Raw genomic sequence first — 26,091 nt, forward strand, 5'->3', positions numbered from 1 at the left:
CAAAAAGAAAGGCTCGCCACCAATCACCGAATCTTTGAAGGTACTTAAAAAACACAACAACCCTCTGTTAACAAGATGCTACACGACTGCTCTTTGGAAACATAAATGTGATAAAGCAACTTCTCTATTGCGCTTCAGAGGATGAAGTCATCTTACATAAATGCCATCTTTTCTACAGAAATCTCCAGGAACCCTCGGGGGCTGTAGCTCAACCTGCCGATTAAAAGCCATTATAAACAAAAAAATAAGCTCTGCAGACACATGCTTCCGGCAGCCAAGAGGGCCTTAGCTACTCTGTGTCTTGCTATGGGCCTACAGCTCACTCTAATTAAAGCTAAACTAGAGCAAATAAATACCATGGAAAAATATGAGAGCCTTGTTAAAGGGGAACTCCACACAAACATAACTTAAGCTTTTTGAAAAGTAAACATAATTTCAAGCAGCTTTGCAATATACATCAATTAAAAAATATGCAGACTTTTCATGATTTTTAATGGTTTGGAATGGTTTGGAATGGTTTGGAATAGGGATGCACCAAATCCAGGATTCGGTTCGGGATTCGGCCTTTTTCAGCAGGATTCGGATTTGGCCAAATCCTTCTTGCCAGCCGAACCCTAATTTGCATATGCAAGGAAGTAACATTTTTTCCCCTTCCCACCCCTAATTTGCATATGCAAGTTAGGGTTTGGATTCGGTTCAGCCGAATCTTTCACAAAGGATTAGGGGGTTCGGCCAAATAAAAAATAGTGGATTCGGTGCATCCCTAGTTTGGAACATTCCCTAAGCTTAGCCCCCCGCTCTTCTGCTGATCTGTCTGACTATTTTGCTGAGCTGTCTGACTACTGTTACTTTGTATCAACAGCCATCTGCATCCTCCAAACCCCACAATTCCCTGCACACGAGATTTCAATAAGGAATGGAACATCATAGTGCAATGCATGGTGGGTTATGTAGTTCCTGCAAGCTGTCTGTAAGCTGTGGAGAAGTTGTTACAATTTGTAACATCAGTGTTTAGTCCCTCCTTCCCTGCCAGGATTTCAAATGATGCAGAAAGAGAAGAAAGTTAAACAGCTGAATTTCAGCATAGAAAATGGCATTTATTCATACTTTTTGCAGATACAAGTATCTGTGATGGGTATATTAGGGGTTTCTGTGTTATGTGGACCTCTTTATCAAATTTTGGTTTGGAAGCCAGAGTTCCCCTTTAAAAGAATAACATAGACTGTGTCCTTGAACCTTTAACTCACTCTGTAAAAACAAAGCGTTTGTCTACATGTAGGGGGGCTGGCAATCTATGTTTTATTTTTACCTTGTGGGGGGGGGACCCTGGCGACCGATAGGGCTTTCAAACCTCTAGGGGGGCATGTGCACCAGTGAAGTTATTTTTAACTTTTATGGGGGTCCCCTGACCACCAACTGGTTTTTTTTTTTATTGTAGGGGAGACGCTGGCCACCAATGTTTTTTTTTTTAACTTGTAGGGGGGGACTGGCCACCAGTGAAGTTTTTTTTTACTTTTATGAGGGGCCCCTGACCACCAATTGTTTTTTTTTTAACTTGTTGGGGGTACCCTGCCCACCAATTGGTTTTTAGTGCCCATGTTTGTGTGGCTGTATGGGGGAGCTAGGGGGGCCCGTGGTGGAGGGCAGAGCCCAAAAATTTTAGTCGTACAGGACCCCATGATTTCTGATCGGGATGCACGAATCCACTATTTTGGATTCAGCCGTACCCCTGAATCCTTTGTGAAAGATTCAGCCCAGATAGCGAACCTAATCCTTATTTGCATATGCAATTTAGGGGAGGTAAGCTGAAAACATTTTTTACTTCCTTGTTTTGTGACAAAAAGTCATGTGATTTCCCTCCCGCCCATAATTTGCATATGCAAATCAGGGTTCCGATTCGGCTGGGCAGAAGGATTCGGCTGAATCCAAATCCTGCTGAAAAAAGGCTGAATCCTGGATTCGGTGCATCCCTAATTTTTGATGGCGGCCCTTGGCACTAAAACGGATAGTCACTCCACGTTGTTGACTTTATACATTTGACCCTCATTAACTTTAAATTATTTTATTGGATATTTTGTTCACTGACAACAATCTGTTTTTTATGCCTATGTGCAGCACTGAGAGAATATATGCACCTTCTGTTTGGTTCCATCAGCAGCAAACAAGTGGTCAGTAGCAGCAACAGTGTGGTTGTTAGAGGCAAAATGAGAATTTTTCAGAAAATAAGGAAACACGCCCAATTGCCTCGCTGCATCCACGTTGTTGCGGGTCCCAAAAAAAAATCCAACAAGCTTGGAGCAGACATCTATGCAATGAATCACCCGATCTAGTAAAATATAAAACACATGTTAACCTAATGCTGAAAATCCCTTTTTAATGACTTTTTTAATGAACCCTTTGGTAACTGTCTTTTTTTTTGTTCCTTATTTCTATTTCTTGGCTGGTTTGAGCACTTTTATTCATTAGGAGATGTTGTTATGCTCTGGGGAAATTGAGTACTTTGTGTTCCTCCTTTGATACTGAAGGGATTTCAAAACCTTTCCGAGTTTGAAACGCGCTTCGGTTCCGTGTCAGCTTCTTGATGCATTTTGCGACACGTCTAAATCAAGTCACTAAGCTTAATTAACATATGCTCTTGTTTGGGAGAATGATAATTCAAACTCCCTCCTCCTTGAAAAGGAACAGTGGCATCTTGTTATTGAAATGGTGCCAGCTCAAAAATGCATAGACTGTATAAATATTTATACAGATCACCCCCCTCTCAAAAAATGAGCTGACATTCGGCAATTAAAACTGCCTGCATACAGTTGCAGTACTTAAAGGTTAAAGATAGACATGCTCCCTCTTGTGTTCTACTAAGGATGCATGTTGTTTCCTCTGACAGATGATGGTGGTTCAGCCATCTGTTCTATAAAGAAACTATGCAGTTGGCCTTGCTATTTCTGACAAATGCTTATCAAAAGGAGTCGAGTTAAAGGTGGGCAATGACCTTCAATCTGCACAATACGGTGACATTAGCTTATAACCCGATGTTATTACACACGTACTCGGTGGAACAGTCCGAAGAGTTAAATCTTCATGATGCTGCTGCACATTCTTCTTCTTTGAGTGCCTCTTGGCAGTTATTAATATGAATGCAATGTTGGCTTTGTAATAACATTCACAGCAAATGGAATAAATCAGAATTTTAAGACTATTTTTTTTGGGGGGCGAATCATTAAATACCTCAACCCCCAATTTAAAAAAAACCCTACCTACTAAGCTAGATAGTCCTTTCTCACCTAACAGTGCAGAGTAACCGCAGCGGAGCTTGTGGGCGCCATCTTCCGGATCTTCAGATTTTTCCAGGTCTTCTTTTTTGGCAATGCGGGTTCTCTTCTTTGGCAATGCAGGAATTCCTCTTTGGTAATTCGGGTCCTCTTCTTTGGTAATGCGGGTCTTCTTCTTTGGTAATGCGGGTCTTCTTCTTTGGCAATTCAGGTCCTCTTCTTTGGAAATGCGGGTCCTCTTCTTTGGCAATGCGGGTCCTCTTCTTTGGCAATTCGGGAATTCCTCTTTGGTAATTCGGGTCCTCTTCTTTGGCAATTCGGGACCTCCTCTTTGGCAATGCGGGTCCTCTTCTTTGGCATTACGGGTCTTCTTCTTTGGCAATGTGGGTCTTCTTCTTTGGCAATTCGGGACCTCCTCTTTGGCAATTTCTGTCACTTTTTGCGCATCAGAATAAACTGGAAGACTGTTCCAACCGCGTATGCGACAATCTAGCGCTCTATTCTTCCATCTTCCAGATCTTCGGATTTTTTCAGGTCTTCTTTTTTGGCAATGCGGGTTCTCTACTTTGGCAATTCAAGAATTCCTCTTTGGTAATTCGGGTCCTCTTCTTTGGTAATGCGGGTCTTCTTCTTTGGCAATTCGGGTCTTCTTCTTTGGCAATTCGGGTCCTCTTCTTTGGAAATGCGGGTCCTCTTCGTTGGCAATTCGGGAATTCCTCTTTGGCAATTCGGGTCCTCTTCTTTGGCAATGCGGGTCCTCTTCTTTGGCAATGCGGGTCCTCTTCTTTGGCAATGCGGGTCCTCTTCTTTGGCAATGCGGGTCCTCTTCTTTGGCAATGCGGGTCCTCTTCTTTGGCAATTCAAGTCCTCTTCTTTGGTAATTCGGGAATTCCTCTTTGGTAATTCGGGTCCTCTTTTTTGGCAATGCGGTCTTCTTCTTTGGCAATTCGGGACCTCCTCTTTGGTAATTTGGGTCCTCTTCTTTGGCAATGCGGGTCTTCTTCTTTGGCAATGTGGGTCTTCTTCTTTGGCAATTCGGGACCTCCTCTTTGGCAATTTCTGGCACTTTTTGCGTATGCGCAGTCGGAATAAACTGGAAGACTGTTCCAACCGCGTATGTGACAATCTAGCGCTCTATTACAGATGAAGACCGCCTATCCGGAAAATGGTGCCCACAAGCTCCACTGCACTTACTCTGCATTGTTAGCTGAGAAATATTTTAGAGACATTAAAGTATGCGGGCATTGGGGGGGGAAGCAGGGAGGGGGTCTATCTATGTTAGTAGGTAGGGGCTTTTCTTAATTGGGGGGTTGAGTTCTACTTTAAAGCTCTTAAAGGAACAGATTATTGTTAGAATGACCTTGGATACATATTTCACAGATTATTGTTAAATGACTACATGTGCATATTTTGGATAACACTGTTTTAAAGCACCAACAAATAAAGTTTCAAATTAAATCAGAATTAAAAAAAAAATAGGTTCTAAAACTGTGTGCCTAAATAAAAGGATTTTTTTCATCTTCAAGTAAAACATTATATATATTCAGCTGTAAGTCTAGTTTCCCTTTCACCTACAAATTAATTTTAAAAAAAATCTATAGAATACATCAGTGTGTGTGACAGAGAAGCGCTCACATTACTGAGTATTTGGATTCCATAAAATGTTTCTAAGCCAGGCTGTAGAAATCATCTGCAATTATTGCTTCATTTCTCCACACTCTCCTCTAATCTTTCAAAAAAGCTTTTATGCAGAGATAATAGTGAATCTCGTAGCAGCTTGTGCTACAAGGAATTTGAGGGTCGTGCAACAGTGCGAAATTTAAACAGGTTCTCAGCAAACAGCTAAAAATAATGTGAGCAACATTGACGGATAAAAAAGGAGGCAGGTTACAATCCCAATACAGACAGCCACAACTTGAAGGTTTGCTCTGCACCGGACCAATGACTCGTAGGTCAGGTATCGGATCTGTTATCCAGAATGCTCAGGACATGAGGTTTTCCAGATAAAGAATCCTTCCATAATTTGGATCTTCATACCTTCTAGAAAATCATGTAAACACTAAATAAACCCAATAGGCTGGTTTTGCCCCCACTAAAGATTAATTGTATCTTAGTTGGGATCAAGTACAAGCTACTGTTTTATTATTACAGGGAAAAAGGAAATAATTTAAAAAAAATTGGATTATTTGGATAAAATGGAGTCTCTGGGAACTGGCCTGAGAATTCTGTATAATGGGTTTCTAGATAATGGATCCCATACCTGTATGGGTTTGAAAACTAAAACGTCTTTTTTTCGAACATTGTTAAAAGTATGCTTGTCACGTTTAGGGGCATATTTATCAAGGGTCGAATTTCGAATTTGAAAAACTTCGAAATTTGAATTCAAAAAGACCAACCGAAATTAAGTCAAAGTTTTTTTTTGGCTGAATAGGTCAGTTTTCGATCGAATAGGTCCATATTCAACTGAATTTGAATCGTACGAATCGAAGTAATATGGCATTCGATCGAATTCGAATCACAGTTTTTCCCGAAAAAAACTCTGATTTTTCAGAGTACACCAATTGACTCCAAATAGGTTCTAGGATGTCCCCCATAGGCTAAAACAGCAATTCGGCAGGTTTTAGATGGCGAATGGTCGACAGTACATGATAAATTTCAATATTCAAATTTTTTTCAAATAGTCAATGTACATTAAAATAGCTCAAAATTCGAATTTTTTAAATTTGAAAATTCACCTCGACCTTTGATAAATCTGCCCCTTAGTGTTGTGCACTTATTCATAAGCGAAAAACATCAAGTTAAAAGAGGAAAGTACAGCCACACCTTATCCAGATGTAGGTACATAAATAAATATATATCTTCAATCAATAATTATCTGTCATGTCATTCAAAAAGGACAGGATTATCTATAATTGATTGCACTAGACCACCATTTATAGTCCCAAAAGGCTTAAAGGGGTTGCTCACCTTTGAATTAACTTTTAGTATGATGTAGAGAGTGATATTCTGAGACAATTTGCAATTGGTTTAATTTTTGTATTATTTGTGTTTTTTTATCTTTTAATTCAGAAGCTCTAAAGTTTGCAGTTTCAGTAATCTGGTTACTATGGTCCAAATTACCCTAGCAGACTATAAATGGGAGAGGGCCTGACCTTTCTGTAAATCTGATCTTTCTGGATAATGGGTTTCGGATAACCTGCAGTAGAAGTGATACTGACACCAAAATGTTTCTTTTCAAAATATTAAATTACATTAAAGGGGGTCATTTATCAAAATTGGAAAAGTTCTCACTATTTTTGGGCAAAGACTCAGACCAAAGCTGTACAGGCTTTCCCCCCTATTTATCAGTAAATATTACCAAAAAAATCTTGTCCAGGAAAAAACTCAGTGAAAATTAAAATCTGAATTGTACAGATTTTTTGGATTTGTCGCCTGAAATCTCCGACTTATTCGGATTTGAGGCCTGAAAACCAACAAAATCTTCGAATTATTGAACGAAACCCAGCAACGGGACATTTGCAATTGACTTCTACATGAACTCGGCAGGTCTAGAGTTGGAGTACTTTTTTTTATATAATTATAAAATTAATTTCGATTGGTTTTGAATTCATGGGAGTTTTAAAAAAACTCATTAAAGTCTCAGCCAACTCTGATTGGCTAACCAATAAAGCTGCTGAGTTGAAATAGGAGGGCAAGGTAAAAACCTGAGAATAAATCAGACATGAAAGCACTCACCAGTTGTTCTCCTGGCCAGAAACCTGCAGGTTCCTGGCTTTAATCCCAGCCAGTCCCAACATTCTTATCTCTGAAAAACCTGTCCCTGTTTGCAGAAGAACACAGGGACTAGTGATGTGGGGGTCGGGGTTATTCCCGACCGGCACCCGGTCCTAACCCACACGCCTTCAGCCTGCGGCCGCCCGCACCTGCACTTCCGTGTTCCTTTTATAGGGGCGGGGCAAGCAGGCGTGCGACTATACAGCCGGCATTGGAAGATGGCAGAGCGGGGAAAGCAGGAGAAGAGCTGAACCCGCCCACCACCCGTGCAGAGCAGTATGAGGTCAACCGCAGCCCGTAGGTATCAGGTCGGCCCGCACATCACTAACAGGGACCCAATGACACCACTGTGGAATAAATGTGTAAAAAAATTATTACTTTTGGCGAATTTCATCAATGGCCCTAAATTAGATAATTTTTGTCCCTAAATTGTGAAAAATCTGTCCCTAGTTTTCAGGTATGGACTGGAATACAAAATATGCCCCTGGCATTTCAAGTACCCAGAAGCCCAAACACCCCCTCCGGCCCACTAAATAGTGACTCTCTATGGGATTTACAGCAGCCCCACAGATTGCCAGTCCTGCTAGTTTTAACATAAAAAACACTTGAACCATCTCATGCTAAAAACTCAAGATAACTTTTGGTTACTTTTAGCCAGACTTCTCCTAAATTACCCCTTACAGTATATAGTGCTTGTTTGCACAAAAACATGCTGTTGTTTTGTCCCTAAACTGTGAATAACCTGACCGGTCTGGGCAAAAACATTGAGTAAAATTTTACCTGAGGCAAATGGGAACCACCACCACCACCAACAGGTAGGGGGGCAGCGTAAGTCAATTTTACCCATTGTCTCCTCCCACATTGTTTGGTCTCTATGGGGTATATTTATCAAAGAGTGAGTTAGAGATCGCCCGGTCCTCTAGAGTGAAATTCCACCACTCTCCATTCATGTCTATGGGATATTGAAAGGCCTATTTATCAAAGGATGAACTTTCACCCATTGATAAATACTAAAAATCCCATAGAAATGAATGGAGAGTGGCAGAATTTCACTCTATAGGACTGTGACTATCTCTAACTCACTCTGATAAATATACCCCTAAATTGTAAAAAGTAAGCAATAGTTTTCACAAAAAAACATCAGCACCTTGTAATGTCCCCATCAAGGTGCCTAAAAACTCAAAATTACTTTTGTTGAATTTCAGTCAGTCCCCTCAAACAATGTAGGTCTCTATATAGATATATTGCATAAAACAGCTCATATGTAAAACCCTGCTTCATGTAAATAAACCATTTTCATAAAAATATACATTCTTAGTAGTAATCATAAATAGAAAATTCCCATTTTAAAAAATAAGGGCCGCCCCCTGGGATCGTATGATTCACGGTGCACACAAACAAACCAAGCAAACTATACATGTTAGGTCACATGAGCCACTTAACAGACAGAGTTCTGTATTTTGCTTCCTCACTTCTTCCTGTTACAGTTAGAGCTGCAGTATTTCTGGTCAGGTGATCTCTGAGGCAGCACACAGACCATCACAAAATGGGGGTTCAAGGCAAGAGATGTAAAAGGGCAATGTTTACTTAAATATATATCGGTATGACAAGATTCTTTAATATGCTACGTAATTTGATATAAAATCTGTTGCTCAAGTATTCATCTTGGGGGTATAGTTTTCCTTTACAGGAACAGTAACATCAAAAAATGTAAGTGTTTTTAAGTACTGAATAAATTATGTAGTGTTGTGCTGCACTGGTAAGACTGGTGTGTTTGCTTCAGAAACTCTACTATAGTTTATATAAACAAACTGCTGTGTAGCCATGGGGGCAGCCATTCAAGCACAGGATACACAGTAGATAACAGATAAGTACTACTATAGTTTATATAAACAAGCTGCTGTGTAGCCATGGAGGCAGCCATTCAAGCACAGGATACACAGTAGATAACAGATAAGTACTACTATAGTTTATATAAACAAGCTGCTGTGTAGCCATGGGGGCAGCCATTCAAGCACAGAATACACAGTAGATAACAGATAAGTACTACTATAGTTTATATAAACAAGCTGCTGTGTAGTCATGGGGGCAGCCATTCAAGCACAGGACACACAGTAGATAACAGATAAGTACTACTATAGTTTATATAAACAAGCTGCTGTGTAGTCATGGGGGCAGCCATTCAAGCACAGGATACACAGTAGATAACAGATAAGTACTACTATAGTTTATATAAACAAGCTGCTGTGTAGCCATGGGGACAGCCATTCAAGCATAGGATACACAGTATATAACAGATAAGTACTACTATAGTTTATATAAACAAGCTGCTGTGCAGTCATGGGGGCAGCCATTCAAGCACAGGACACACAGTAGATAACAGATAAGTACTACTATAGTTTATATAAACAAGCTGCTGTGTAGCCATGGGGGCAGCCAGTCAAGCACAGGATACACAGTAGATAACAGATAAGTACTACTATAGTTTATATAAACAAGCTGCTGTGTAGCCATGGGGGCAGCCATTCAAGCACAGGATACACAGTAGATAACAGATAAGTACTACTATAGTTTATATAAACAAGCTGCTGTGTAGTCATGGGGGCAGCCATTCAAGCACAGGACACACAGTAGATAACAGATAAGTACTACTATAGTTTATATAAACAAGCTGCTGTGTAGCCATAGGGCAGCCATTCAAGCACAGGATACACAGTAGATAACAGATAAGTACTACTATAGTTTATATAAACAAGCTGCTGTGTAGCCATGGGGGCAGCCAGTCAAGCACAGGATACACAGTAGATAACAGATAAGTACTACTATAGTTTATATAAACAAGCTGCTGTGTAGCCATGGGGGCAGCCATTCAAGCACAGGATACACAGTAGATAACAGATAAGTACTACTATAGTTTATATAAACAAGCTGCTGTGTAGTCATGGGGACAGCCATTCAAGCATAGGATACACAGTATATAACAGATAAGTACTACTATAGTTTATATAAACAAGCTGCTGTGCAGTCATGGGGGCAGCCATTCAAGCACAGGACACACAGTAGATAACAGATAAGTACTACTATAGTTTATATAAACAAGCTGCTGTGTAGCCATGGGGGCAGCCAGTCAAGCACAGGATACACAGTAGATAACAGATAAGTACTACTATAGTTTATATAAACAAGCTGCTGTGTAGCCATGGGGGCAGCCATTCAAGCACAGGATACACAGTAGATAACAGATAAGTACTACTATAGTTTATATAAACAAGCTGCTGTGTAGTCATGGGGGCAGCCATTCAAGCACAGGACACACAGTAGATAACAGATAAGTACTACTATAGTTTATATAAACAAGCTGCTGTGTAGCCATGGGGGCAGCCATTCAAGCACAGGATACACAGTAGATAACAGATAAGTACTATTATAGTTTATATAAACAAGCTGCTGTGTAGCCATGGGGGCAGCCAGTCAAGCACAGGATACACAGTAGATAACAGATAAGTACTACTATATTTTATATAAACAAGCTGCTGTGTAGCCATGGGGGCAGCCATTCACAGGACACACAGTAGATAACTGATAAGTACTACTATATTTTATATAAACAAGCTGCTGTGTAGCCATGGGGGCAGCCATTCAAGCACAGGACACACAGTAGATAACAGATAAGTACTACTATAGTTTATATAAACAAGCTGCTGTGTAGCCATGGGGGCAGCCATTCAAGCACAGGATACACAGTAGATAACATAAGTACTACTATAGTTTATATAAACAAGCTGCTGTGTAGCCATGGGGGCAGCCATCCAAGCACAGGATACACAGTAGATAACAGATAAGTACTACTATAGTTTATATAAACAAGCTGATGTGTAGCCATGGGGGCAGCCATTCAAGCACAGGATACACAGTAGATAACAGATAAGTACTACTATAGTTTATATAAACAAGCTGCTGTATAGCCATGGGGACAGCCATTCAAGCACAGGATACACAGTAGATAACAGATAAGTACTACTATAGTTTATATAAACAAGGTGCTGTGTAGCCATGGGGGCAGCCATTCAAGCACAGGATACACAGTAGATAACAGATAAGTACTACTATAGTTTATATAAACAAGCTGATGTGTAGCCATGGGGGCAGCCATTCAAGCACAGGATACACAGTAGATAACAGATAAGTACTACTATAGTTTATATAAACAAGCTGATGTGTAGCCATGGGGGCAGCCATTCAAGCACAGGATACACAGTAGATAACAGATAAGTACTACTATAGTTTATATAAACAAGCTGCTGTGTAGCCATGGGGGCAGCCATTCAAGCACAGGATACACAGTAGATAACAGATAAGTACTACTATAGTTTATATAAACATGCTGCTGTATAGCCATGGGGGCAGCCATTCAAGCACAGGATACACAGCAGAGCTTGAGATTAAATCAGCCCTTGTAAACCTGTAATGCCACTGAACAGAGGTTCTGTGCCGGCGGGTAAGGGCAGAAACCATCACGAAAAAATGTTTATATTCATTAACAAAGCTACGAGCTGTAGGTGGTGAAACCCGTGTAACCAGAAACCCGAGGCTGCCACATCCCGCACAGACTATTTACTGACAGCGTGTGCGCGTCTGCTAGTCATATACGCTCTACTTCCGCCTCACGTCACTGCGTGGTGTCACCTTCTCGCGAGATGAGACTTGTCATGTCAGGAGTTTAGCTGACTGGCAGGAGCTGGACGATTTAAACAGTAATCCGGGACTGCTGGCTGCAGTAAGAATATCGGGTCCGTCCCGCGAGAAGCGAGACTGTTAGGTAGTATGGGATGCCACTGATTTCCCATGAGGACTGTGGGCATGTAGTCTCCTGCTAATTCTGTCCAGACCCTCCCCCTTCCCAATCCAAGATGGCGGTCCAGGAATCAGCTGCTCAGCTCTCAATGGCTCTGAAGGTTCAGGAATATCCAACTTTAAAGGTGTGTTATGTTGCCTCTTGTCTCCAGTCTAACAGTGCGCCCCTTCTCTCTGTATTTGTGACAGCTGGGAGGCGGGGCTAACTCATTTCGCTTTCACCCCTCAGCCTGTACAATCATGGGGATCTAGAAAGGAGGGGGCTTCTCTGCTAGGGGTGTATGTGACAGGGAAGGGTAAAGTAGCTCTTTGTCTGGGACAAGGGTCCCTCCCTCTGCTAATCTGCGGCTCCTCATCAGTGAGAGACAATTCTGTGCCCCAATGAGAGATGTAACTATAGAGGAAGTGGGTCCTACCACTGCTGAGGGGGAGGGGGGTATAATGGATAAGGAGCTCTAACTGTTAATGGAGATATATAGGATAAGTGAAAAAAACTAATTTTGTAGGCAATTCTAAGTAATTAGGGATGTATCGAATCCAGGATTCCGTTTGGGATTCGGCGAATCCTTCTGTCCGGCCGAACCCAATCCTAATTTGCATATGCAAATTAGGGGCAGAGAGGGAAATCATGTGACTTTTTGTCACAAAAAAGGAAGAAAAAAAATGTTTTCCCCTTTCCACCCCTAATTTGCATATGAAAATTAGGATTCGGTTCGGTATTCGACCGAATCCTTAAAGGATTCCGGGGTTCGGCCAAATACAAAATAGTGGATTCGGTGCATCCCTATAAGTAATATATGGTGTTGCTTTTACATGGTGCTAAAAATAGTATCTTTAAAAATAGCCCCTTTATTGGAGCTCCCTATAGATATTCACTGGTCCCGGTTTCATATGAGGGGTGGGCGTGTCCTAACGGTCCCTGCCAGAAGCACAGTAGGAGGGGGACAGCCAATCACAGCTCTGCAGTCGCACAAGCGCAGACAGGCTTCAGTTCCCTATCAGGTCCTGCTAGCTGCTGATTGGTTCCTGTCCCACAGTGCAGTAAGCTGAGTGTCGCCGGCTTCCCTGCACAGCCTGGGAATTCAGGGAGCAGGTAGTGGAAGAAAAGGGAGGAATTATTAGGGTTTTTGCAGAAATATTCAATAAATCAGCCGGAAACACTACTTTTTTTTTAAGCACAATTCTTCTACATCTAAATGAGTGTAACGTACTGGCAGGCTTAGTATATGTTTGTTTAAATATTCCTAAAGGGGAACTGTCGTGAAAGTGAAAATTTAATATAAGCTTCATCATACTTTCTAAATACAAAAATTCTGTACCGTTTCTAAAATAATCAAGTTTATGTTCACTCTCTCAGCATCTGTTTCTCTTCATTCTGTCTTCATGCAGCAGTTGGGTGTCAGATATTCATTGACAGTTAGATCCAATATATCTTATAGGGAGGCTCCTTTCCTAGCAGATGTGTTAGAGCTCACTCAAATAACTGATTCCAGTACAGGCATGGGATCTGTTATCCGGGAAAGCCATTATCCAGAAAGCTCAGAATTACGGAAAAAATGCCTCCCATAGGCTCCTTTATACTCAAATAATTTATGATTTTCTTTTTCTCAGTAATTATAAAACAGTAGCTTGTACTTGATCCAAACTAAGATATAATAAATCCTTATTGGAAGCAAATTCAGACTTAAGGTATCAGGATCCAAATTACAGAAAGATCCGTTATCTGGAAAACCCCAGGTCCCTAGCATGCTGGATAACAGGTCCCATACCTGTACAAACAAAATGTAACAAAATAACTGCCTTTTGCACAAATCCTGCATGTAGAGAGACATGATGTCTGGTGATTTTAATAGAGTGAGCTCTAATACATAAAGGATCCCATACCTGTACTACAACACCCAGCATGCATTTCTTCTACCTTTGGCTAGAGGGGTGAGCACAATTTGTCCAAGGTTCTGGGAATTGAGTGCTGACACGGTTCATAATGGACAATCACAGGAAACTGAAGTCGTAAGTTGTCTCTGAGCAACGTGCTGACATTGTGCCTTTCTGAATGGGAATGCACTATTTTGGATTCGGCCGAATCCTTCGCAAAAGATTCGGCCAAATACCAATCCGGATCCTAATTTTACAAATGGAAATTTGCATATGCAAATTAGGGGTAGGAAGGGGAAAAATTTTTTACTTACTTGTTTTGTGACAAAAAGTCACGCGATTTCCCTCCCCGCACCGAATTTGGATATGCAAATTAGGATTTGAATTGGCCAGGGCAGAAGGATTCGGCCCAATCCTGCTGAAAAAGGCAGAATCCTGCTGAAAAAAACAGAATCAGGGATCCTACTTTCTAAACTACATTGTGGCCAATGTCATTTCAAGGGTCCACAATGCAGCTCTTCCCAAATTGCTAGGTCTGCTCTTTTTGGAAGAGTTTTAGAGACACTGTTTAGTTAAACTGTAAAGATTACTACTGTGTACAGGTATTGGACCTGTTATCCAGAATCCTAGGGTTTTCCGGATAACAGTTCTTTCTGTAATTTGGACCTTTATACCTTGTGTCTACTAAAAAAATCATATAAACATTAAATAAACCCAATAGGCTGGTTCTGCTTCCAATAAGGATTAATTATATCTTAGGTGGGATCAAGTACAAACTACTGTTTTATTATTACACCGAAAAAGGAAATAATTTTTAAAAAATTTGGATTAATTGAATAAAATGGAGTCAACGGGAGAAGGCCTTTACGTAATTTGGATCTTTCTGGATAATAGGTTTCTGGATAACTGATCCTATACCTGTACATGGTACTGTTGTTACAGAGAAAAAGGACATTTCATTAAAATGGACTCTGTAGGAGGTGGCCTTTGTGTTAATTGGAACTTTCCCCATAACAGGTTTCTGTATAAAGGATATCCTACCAGTATTATATTGCACCACGTTCTCTTACCTTGCTTAGTTTTTCAGGCTGTTTGAAAAAAATATATATATATTTTGATCCCTGAGTGACAGAAAGATGAAATACAGCTCAATTATTCAGCAGCATGCAGACCTGACACTGCGGAAATCCATCAGATTAAATTCTAAAGAGAAAACATTGTATTTAAATAGAACGGTTATAAAGAGCCCCCCGCTGTTCCCACACGCTCTCTGTACATGATTGACAGCAAATAAGAATTGTAAAGCCTGTCTCTTACATGGCTGCTTGAATAATGAGATAAGGAGGCCTAAAGTTTAATAAAGAAGTAGACTAGAAATGCTACACATTATGGGGCAGATTTATTAAGGTTCAATTTATCAATTTCAATTTTCGAGTTGGATTTTTGGTCAGAATTCAGGTTGGAAATAATCCAAATTCGAAATCGAGATTTATCATACCTCGACCTTGGGAACAGCTCGAATTTGGCTATTTGCCACCTAGAACCTGGCGAGTTCATGTAGAAGTCAATGGCAGAGGTCCAGTGACCCTTTTGAAGATGTTATTAGCCTTCCTGACATTCAAGTAGGCAAATCTGATTCTAGTTTTCGGGTCGGTAATATTCACTCTAGTTTTAGATGTTCCTGTTTTTACTTAAATAAGATACTATTAAAAAAAAAGCTCTTAAAGGAGTTGTTCACCTTCAAACAACTAGTTGTTTTCAGATTGATCACCAGAAATAACAACTTTTTCCAATTACTTTCTATTTTCTAATATTGAAGTGTTAAGTATCATTTTTCACCTTCTAAAGCAGCTCCGGGATGGGGGGGTCGCCGACCCTGTAAACTGTTCCTAATTGATACATTTAGTTGATACATTTGTTATCTTTGTCCCTGCTGAGCAGAATCTCTGAGTTTCATTACAGGCAGTTGTTAGAATTGATATATAGTTGCTAATACTCCAGAGATGCTGCTGAGAAACGCATCGACTAAACGCATCGACTAAACGCATCGACTAAACGCATCGACTAAACGCATCGACTAAACGCATCGACTAAACATTGCGAAATTGTAACAGTTCAGAATTTGCACCTGAATTACTGAGCTGCCAGACTGACACACCAGACAGGAACATTCAACTTTAAAATTAGATTCTGGGAAAAAACGGTAAAAAATAATAAATGGATAGTTTATTGAAAAAAGTCTTTATTTCTGGGGAACAATCTGAAAACAACTGAACTGAAAAAAGTGTTAGGAAGGTGAACAACCCCTTTAACATTCTACCTTTGATAAATCAGCCCCTGTGTGTTGGGGTTTGCACTAACCCAAGCATTTAGCAGTAAAGATCTGTGTCTCCAAAGATGCCCCAGTAGCTCCCCATCTTCTTGTCTACTGATTCACTGCACATGCTCTGTGCTGCTGTCACTTACTGAGCTTAGGGAGCCACTCACAATATACAGTACACGTAGAATAGAAATGTCACAATATAAGGCTGATTAGTAATTAATACAGATAATTACTACATGGCAGCACAGAAACCAGTGCAATTAGCATCAGAATTTAATAATCAGCAAACCTGTAGCTCCAGCTATTTATATGTGAAACTCATTTACTGCTTGATTTGGGATAACCCCTAAGCTTTCCCAGAGCATGTAGGTTGTCACTGACACTTTTACCAAAATCCAAGATGGAGAGCTCCTGTGCACAACTTTGAAGCTCTGAATCATTTTATAGAGAATTGCCGAAACTTTAGACTATTGCAGTAAGCTTAGCGTTGAAATAATACAGCATCTTTAGCCATGTTATGTTTTTATAGGATTTCAGTACTTCTTTAAATCTATATATGATATGTGAATTTTTTGCCCTGGAATATATGCATTATGCCGTATGGGGTTAATTTTCTAGAGACCTCTATAAAAACTGTGTGGAGTGTATAAAAAGTCTCAGGGATCTGAGACTGTGTACAGGTATGGGACCTGTAATCCATAATGCTTTGCACCTGGGGTTCTCTGGATAATAAATCTTTCCGTAATTTGGATCTTCATACCTTAAGTCTACTAGAAAGTCTTATAAACATTAGGAGGCACATTTATCAAAGGTCGAATTTCGAATTCATGTCAGTTTTTAAAAACTCCCATAAATTTATTTAAAAAATTACATTTTTCAAACTCTGATGCATTAATTCAACCTGAAAACTCAAATCGAATTCGATTAGAATTTTAATAACTCGATTCGAGTTTTTTCCTTTGTCAGGAAGGCTGCAAACACTTCCAAATTCATCCCTTGACATTTCCCATTGACTTAAACAGCTTTTCAGCAGGTTTTAGGTGGCGACTAGTTGAATTCGAGTTCTTGAAGGGGTTGTTTACCTTTAAATTAACTGTTAATATGATGTAGATAGTGATATTCTGAGACAATTTGCTAATCGTTTTCATTTTTTATTATTTGTGGTTTTTGAGTTATTTCGATTTTTAGTCAGCCGCTCTCCAGATTTTATTTAAGCAATCTGTTTGCTAGGGTCTAAACTACCCTAGCAACCATGCGCTGATTTGAATAACAGACTGGAATATGAATAGAAGAGGCCTGAATAGAAAAATGAACAACAAAAAGTAGCAATAACAATAGATTTGTAGCCTTAATTTGCATTTGTTTTTAGATAGGGTCAGTGACCCCCATTTGAAAGCTGCAAAAAGTCAGAAGAAGAAGGCAAATAATGAAAAAAAACTGTAAAAAATAAATAAATAATGAAGACCAATTGAAAAGTTGCTTAGAGTTGGCCATTCTATAACATACTAAAATTCAACTTCAAGGTGAACCATCACATTAAAGGGCCAGATTAGGCCAGAGTATGATAAATCTCGAAACTCAAATCAAATTTGAATATCTCCTTCGTCAAATTTGACAGTTCTAACCATAATTTTTTTTTTTAAATTCAACCCTTGATAAATCTGCCCCTAAATAAACCCAATAGGCTGGTTTTGCTTCCAATAAGGATTAATTATATCTTAGTTGGGATCAAGTACAAGCTACTGTTTTATTATTACACAGAAAAAGGAAATTGTTTTTAAAACTTTGGATTATTTCATTATAATGGAGTCTATGGGAGTGGGTCTTTCTGTTATTCAGAACTTTCTGGATAACGGGTTTCTGGATAACAGATCACATATCAGAATCACAGTCGTTTATTCCAAGTAGGGATGCACCGAATCCAGGATTCAGCCTTTTTCCGCAGGATTCGGGCAAATCCTTCTGCCAGGCCGAACCAAGTCCTAATTTGCATATGCAAATTAGGGATGGGGAGAGAAATCACATGACTTTTCATCACAAAACAAGGATGTAAAAAACTTTTACCCTTCCCACCCCTAATTTGCATATGCAAATTGGGATTCGGATTTGTTTCGGTATTTGGCCAAATCTTTCGTGAAGGATTCGGAGGTTCGGCTGAATCCAAATTAGTGGATTTGGTGCATCCCTAATTCCAAGGCCCTGATTGTTCTAAGAGCCACCAGGTTTTCTGCATCACGCGGCACATTTAAAAGGATAGTTTTTGGAAAATGGCATCACAGAATCGCTGCACAGAAAACAAGTTGGCTGTAGGTGAAAGCATTCGCCCGTGTGCTAGAGGAAGGGCTGCAGAGTAAGAACTGATTTGGAACAAAAGGTCATGTGTGAGTCTGCTGGCAGTTTGGTCTTTTCATGAAAACCGTTCTGTTTTGCAAAACGATGCTGAGGAAGGTTTTAGTATGGAACTGTAGGGTTTTTTTTTTTTTTTTTAATTGGAAACTGGAAATGGCATAATAACAAAAACTGTGGTTTTTATATCAATAAACAACACCACCTTATCGGCAACTCCCATCATCCCATCCGGCCTGTTGCATCAGCAAATATGCCCAAAATCAATAAACCAAATCCGAAGCCATTTTTAGCCATTTTTGAATAGCTGCCCCTGTGGCCACACAGTAGCCTATTTACATAAACTATAATTGTCTTTCTAAAGCAAACGCATTATATTCAAATGAATTCATGGTTGCTATGGCAATTTGGACCATAGAAACCACATTGCCGAAATTGGAAACCAGGGAACTGCTAATTAACAAGCTAAATGGCTTAAAAACTGCAAACAATAAAAAATGAAAAACAATTGCAAATTATCTCAGAGCATCACTCTATACATGATACTAAAAGTTATCTCAAAGGTGAACAACCCCTTTCAAAACCACTGATTTTGGTAGTTTTCATCAGAGGCAATGATCCTGTGCCAATGATCCCTGCAAGTGTTGAGGCAGTGCACAAGGAGTAGTACAGATATGGGATCCATTATCCGGGAAAAAGTTATGCAGAAAGTTCCGAATTACAGAAAGGCCTTCTACGATAGACTCAATTTTATTCAAATAATCCAATTTCTTTTTTAAAAAAAATTCCCTTTTCTTTGTAATACTAAAACCGTTCCTTGCACTTGATCCAAACTAAGATGTCATTAATCCTTATTGAAGGAAAAATGGTTTACATGCTTTTCTAGAAGATCCAAATTATGGAAAGATCTGTTATCCAGAAAGCCCCAGGTACCGAGCATTGTGGATAACAAGTACCATACCTGTACCGAGCATGTGCAATACATTGTGTGTATCTGACATAAGCTAAGTACTACTCAATGGTATATGGGATATGGGACCTGTTATCCACAATGCTTGGGAGCTGGCAGTTTCTGTCATATGGATCTCCATGCCTTAAGTCTACTAAAAAAAAAAAAACCTTTTACCCAATAGGATTGTTTTGCCTCCAATAATTATTATAGAGAAAAAAGAAATATTTTTTAAAATTTGACTTTAGAAAATGTAAAGACAAAAAAATAAATAAAATCCCATTTTTACTTTCTTTAATGAAAAAGAAACCTATCTGTAATATAATTAAAAAACGTGTACCGTTTTTAGAAGAAACCTGACTGTATTTAGTGAAATTCTCCATTTATTTACTTGCTTTGACAGCTGCGGATAGGGAACTTCAGACGTCCCTAACTGCTCGGCAGGGAAAGATCATACTTTCATAATGGCAAGGGGAGTCCCCCCACCTTACTTCCCAGAATTCAAGCAGCTTTGTTTGTTTCCCTGTAAAGCAGCCGGCAACCGTGTAGAGATTGGTATCCACTAGAGATGCATCATGTCCACTATTTTGGATTCGGCTGAACCCCTGAATCCTTTGCGAATGATTTGGCCGAATACTGAACCAATTCCGAAGCCTAATTTGCATATGTAAACTAGGAGTGGGAAGGGGAAAACCATTTTTTACTTCCTTATTTTGTGGCAAAAAGTCGCACGATTTCCCACCCCTAATTTGCATATGCAAATTTGGATTTGGTTCAGAAGGAAAAAGGCTGGATCCCAAAAAGAATCCTGGATTCGGTGCATCCCTAATATCCACAGACCCAGTGCGGTCTGCATATTCTGATTATTAATCAGTCTTGTTGTATGAGCTTCTATGGCAGATATTATTTGCTGTTTTGATTATTTATGACCATCCCTAAGCAGCCCAGACCACACTGAGCATGTGCACAGTCTTGGTCTTGCAAAGATGTATAACAAAGTTACAAGATGGTGACCCCCTGTAGCCAACTTTGAAAGCATAAATCATTTCTTCGATTAGGCTTGTGGTGCAGTAAGTTCATGTTTATGCTTAGTATACAAAATACAGCATTTCTAGCCTTATTCTATTTTCGACTTTAGTTCCCCTTTATTACGTTAAAATGGAATCTATGGGAGATGGCCTTCTTGTAACTTGGAGCTTTCTGGATAACTGGTAAGGGATCTCATATCTGTACTGTGCCATGTTAGTAACTTAAAAGTAGGGATGCACCAAATCCAGGATTCGGTTCGAAATTTGGCAAGGATTTGGCCATTTTCATCAGGATTCGGGTTCGGCCGAATCCTTGTGCCTGGCTGAACCTAATCTGGATCCTTATTTGCATACGCAAATGAGGGGAAGGGAAATCATGTATCTTTTTGTCACAAAACGAAGGAAACAATGTTGTTTCCACTTTTCCCCTTCCCATCAATAATTTTCATATTCAAATTAGGATTTGGATTCGGTGTGGTATTCGGCCTAATCTTTCATGAAGAATTCGGGGATTCAGCAGAATCCTAAATAGTGGATTTGCTGCATTCCTACTTATAAGTATGTTTAAAGTAGGGATGCACCGAATCCAGGATTCGATTAGGGATTCGGCCAGGATTCTGCCTTTTTCAGCAGGATTCGGATTTGGCCGAATCCTTCTGCCTGGCCAAACCAAATCCTAATTTACATATGCAAATTAGGGGCGGGAGGGAAGTCACGTGACTTTTTGTTACAAAACAAGGAAGCCACCCCTAATTTGCATATGCAAATTCGGATTCAGTAATAGGCCGAATCTTTCGCAAAGGATTCGGGGGTTCGCCGAATCCAAAATAGTGCATCCCTAGTTTAAAGTGATATTTACACTCCTTTTGAAAGTTGGCTGAAAGAATACGGCTTTATTTGCACTTCCCGTCCCTTCTGATGCAAAAGAACACAAAAGTTGCCAATAAAGCAAATTACCAGTTCACTGAGAAGCCCCCCGATGATGAGCTTCTCAAAGGCTGTGGCTTAGATAAGGGAGAGGGTTGTTTGTTTAAAGCTAGATAGGCAGCTCTGAACTAATTGCCTTGTTTATAAAGGAAGGGGGGGTGAGTTCAGTGAATATACCCAACTTTCAAATTAGTGCGTTATAATGACAAAAAAAAATATGAAAATATGGATTTTTTTTTTAATTAAAACAATAGGCAGAATGTTATTTCAATTTCAACACAAGTCCTTTAGCTTTAAAATCTTTAAAAACGAAATGAATCCTTACTCTAGCTTTTCTTTACTTCCTTGTCATTAAATTGCTTATTCTAGAATATCTTTTTCTGTTTCTCTTAATTATACCTGCAGGCAGGGAGAATGTGCCTGGCTCTAATTATCTAAACAATGGGAGGAAATGAAGTAGAAAAACTCGAGTATGAGGTCAGATTCTTTGGCTGATGGGGGCCAGGCTTTTTACAAAGGCAGAAATGAAATGATGGGGATGCTTTATTCCAGTGAAGCTTAAAAACACTCTCACGTTCAACCCACTTCAGAAAGAATATGATTTCCAATTCTTGGTTAAATGAATAGTTTTCAGGGCTGAATGTAGAACCTTGGGTTCAGTTATTAAATCTGCCTTTTAAGGTGATGTTGCTTTACATTAGAAAAGTTTATTAATAAAAGTAAAACTGGATTATTTATGCCTCAGACTTTTACAGCTTTGAGTTTTATGTTTTTTCTGGGGGGTTAAATCTATAAAAATTTGGCATATTGTTTTGTAAGGATTTGGGCCCATTCTGACAGGTTGGCTCTAGTCAGATGGCAATTGTGTATCTCACTTTTCAAATAAGGGCCACTAACTGCGATTGAGGCTTTCCTTGTAGGACATCAGTTAATTGTGCTGCTCCAGCAGAATTCTGCACTGAAAGCTGTTTGTCAAAAGAGCAAACAGATTTTTTTATATTTAATTTTGATATCTGACATGGGGCTAAACACATTGTCATATTGTTGCCCCAAGTCATGTGACTTGTAGGGATGCACCGAATCCACTATTGGGGATTCAACCGAATCCTTGGTGAAAGATTCGGCCAAGTAACGAACCGAATCCTAATTTGCAGAAAGGAAAAAGTGGAAAAAATTCTTCTTTTGTGACGAAAAGTCATGTGATTACCCTACCCACCCCTAATTTACATATGCAAATTAGGATTCGGTTCAGCCAGGCACAAGATATTTGCCCGAATTCGGAATCCTGAACAGAATCCTGGATTCGGTGCATCCCTAGTGACTTGTGCTCTGATAAACTTCAGTCACTCTTTACTGCTGTACTGCAAGTTGGAGTGATATCACCCCCCTTCCCCCCCAGCAGCCTAACAACAGAACAATGGGAAGGTAACCAGATAGCAGCTCCCTAACACAAGATAACAGCTGCCTGGTAGATCTAAGAACAGCACTCAATGGTAAAATCCAGGTCCCACTGAGACACATTCAGATACATTGAGTAGGAGAAACAACAGCCTGCCAGAAAGCAGTTCCATCCTAAAGTGCTGGCTCTTTCTGAAAGCACATGACCAGGCAAAATGACCTGAGATGCACCTACACAACAATATTTCAACTGAAAAAAATACACTTGTTGATTCAGGAATGAAATTTTATATTGTGGAGGGAAATATTTGCAATGTAAACAATGTAATTTAGAAATAAAAACTACATCATAAAAAATCATGATAGAATCCCTTTAACTAAAGAAGTAGGTAGAAATATTGTACATTATGTTTTGGGCTTCTGTACTAGCCTAAGGCAACCACAGCCCTTTAGCAGTAAAGATCTGTGTCTCCAAAGATGCCCCAGTAGCTCCCCATCTTCTTTTCTGCTGATTCACTGCACATGCTCTGTGCTGCTGTCACTTACTGAGCTTAGGGACCCACTCACAATATACAGTACACATAGAATAGAAATGTCACAATATAAGGCTGATTAGTAATTAATACACATAATTACTACATGGCAGCACAGAAACCAGTGCAATTAGCATCAGAATTTAATAATCAGCAAACCTGTTGCATCAGCTTATATTACAGGGAAGCTCATTTTCTGCTGGATAATTAGTGACGAGCCCTAAGCTTAGCTTCTCAACAGCCAATCAGAGCCCACTGAGCATGTGAGTGTCACAGACATTTCCAAGATGGTGACCCCCTGTGACAAGTTTGAAGTCCTGGATCATTGCTGCTATTGACAAGCTGAAACTTTAGCCTCATGCAATAAGTTCACTATATAAAATATGGCATTTTTAGCCACATTCATTTTAAGAGTTTAGTTCTCCTTTAACCTTCAGGTGAAAGATCAAATCATAACTCTGGGATTGGGCCCTGCTGTGTGTCTCCAGATTGTGATGTATGGATGTAAACTCCGCAAATAAAAATAATAAAATCAAAGACAAAAAAGCACTTTCTTATTTGCTTCAGTAGTGAAACTGAGCTGCTCCTTTAATCATTGCTGTGTCCTGGTAGATCGATTTATACTGTAACCCGGGGGTCCCGAACATTTTCTTTTATCAATTATGAGCAATAATTGGATGTAAAAATATTTGGGGATCAACGCAACCCCGAAAAAAGTTCCTGGGGTGCCAAGAAAAGGCCATGTTTGGCTATTTGGTAGCCCCTATGTGGACTGGAAGCCTATAGGAGGTTCTGTTTTGCATTACAAATCCATTATCCGGGATATCATTGTCCAGAATTACCAAATAATCCAGATTTTTAAAAATGATTTCCTTTTTCTCTGTAATAATAAAGTAGCTTGTACTTGATCCCAACTAAGATATAATTAATCCTTATTGGAAGCAAAACCAGACTATATAGTGAATAAAGTACCCCCTCTTGTAAATTATAAGGATATTATAAATTACCAAGGAGTTTCATGACCATATAAAAACACGAGGCTGAAGGCTTCTTGGAACATGGAACTCCGAGGTAAGTTCTAATATCCTCATATTTTGCAACAGGGGGTACTTTATTATAATACACAAGTTTCAGGGAGTCATGTGACAGAAATGACATCACTACTCACCGTTTATAACTAATGACATCAGTATTCATATAGTTTATAAGGATATAATTTACAAGATATTCATGGCTTTTGTGTATTATATAGTGAATAAAGTACCCCCTCTTGTAAAATATAAGGATATTATAAGTTACCGAGGAGTTTAATGACCATATAAAAACACGAGGCCGGAGGCCGAGTGTTTTTATACAGGTCATGGAACTCCGAGGTAACTTCTAATATCCACATATTTTACAACTGGGGGTACTTTATTTATTATAATACACAAATTTCATTGAGTCATGTGACAGAAATGACATCAGAACTCACCGTTTATAACTGATGACATCAGAACTCACCGTTTATAAGGATATAATTTACAGGATATTCATGGCTTTTGTGTATTATATATAGATAATTTATTTAGATCATGTTAAGCAAATAATACATATATAAGAAAGGCAAGCGTGCAATTGTGTTCTCAAGTGAAACATCTGCTTTTTTGTAGGTTCCGTATGAGACTCTAAACAAGCGTTTTCGGGCTGCCCAGAAGAACATTGACCGAGAGACGAGCCACGTCACTATGGTTGTGGCTGAACTAGAGAAAACATTGAGCAGCTGCTCAGCCGTGGACAGTGTTGTTAGTCTGCTTGATGGCGTAGTTGAAAAATTAAGTGTTCTTAAGCGAAAGGTAAGCTCCAGTCATTTGTATTTGGTACATTGTAATGTTTAACTTTCACAAGTCACATTTAGAACTTTTAATTTACTTCCTGATGAGGATTTGCTTACCCCCCCCCCCCCCTCCTATAAGCAATATGCGCTTTTCTGGATTGGAAAAATTTTTTTTTTCAAAACACATCAGTTAATAGTGCTGCTCTAGCAGAATTCAGCACTGAAATTCATTTCTCAAAAGAGCAAACAGATTTTTTTTATATTTAATTTTGAAATCTGACATGGGGCTAGACCTAGTCGGTTTCCCAGCTGCCCCCAGTCATCTGACCTGTGCTCTAATAAACTTCAGTCACTCTTTACTGCTGTACTGCAAGTTGGAGTGATATCACCCCCTCCCTTCCTCTCCCCCAGCAGCCCATCAGCAGAACAATGGGAAGGTAACCAGATAGCAGCTCCCTAACACAAGATAACAGCTGCCTGGTAGATCTAAGAACAACACTCAATACTAAAATCCAGGTCCCACTGAGACACATTCAGTTACATTGAGTAGGAGAAACAACAGGCTGCCAGAAAGCAGTTCCATCCTAAAGTGCTGGCTCTTTCTGAAATCACATGACCAGGCAAAATGATCTGAGATTCACCTACACACCAATATTACAACTAAATACACTTGCTGGTTCAGGAATTAAATGTTGTATTGTAGAGTGAAATCCCATCCTCCAATTAACTTAAAGCCATAGAGGACAATTCACTAGCAAAAGAGACCATCGCTATCACCAGGTGCTTTTTTTTGCTCAGATGAACGATCATTACTCCGCAAATTCAATTTTACAGACTGTTACCGCTTTCGCCAGTGTTTCCTTCACAGGCTTAGACCTGGGTAATTAAGATGTAGCTACATCCTCCTCAATCTTATGTCAGTGACATCATATCCTGTATGCTGGAAAGTCATAAAAACGCTGGCGTTTTTTCATATTTTAAAATTGGAAGTTTTTAACT

At 39.5% G+C, this 26,091-nt stretch overlaps 1 protein-coding gene across 1 annotated transcript in view; it reads left to right on the forward strand.

Annotated features, from left to right (window-relative positions):
- Positions 1-11,765: 11,765 nt before the first annotated feature.
- Positions 11,766-26,091, forward strand: part of maea.S (macrophage erythroblast attacher S homeolog) — a 58,364-nt gene continuing 44,038 nt past the window's right edge. Inside the window, 2 exon segments of the mRNA NM_001091888.1 lie at positions 11,766-12,022; positions 24,929-25,111. Coding sequence (NP_001085357.2) covers positions 11,954-12,022; positions 24,929-25,111 — 252 coding nt within the window. The 5' untranslated portion in view covers positions 11,766-11,953.

Source organism: Xenopus laevis, chromosome 1S (genome assembly GCF_017654675.1).
Source record: "Xenopus laevis strain J_2021 chromosome 1S, Xenopus_laevis_v10.1, whole genome shotgun sequence".
NCBI classification, from domain to species: Eukaryota; Metazoa; Chordata; class Amphibia; order Anura; family Pipidae; genus Xenopus; species Xenopus laevis.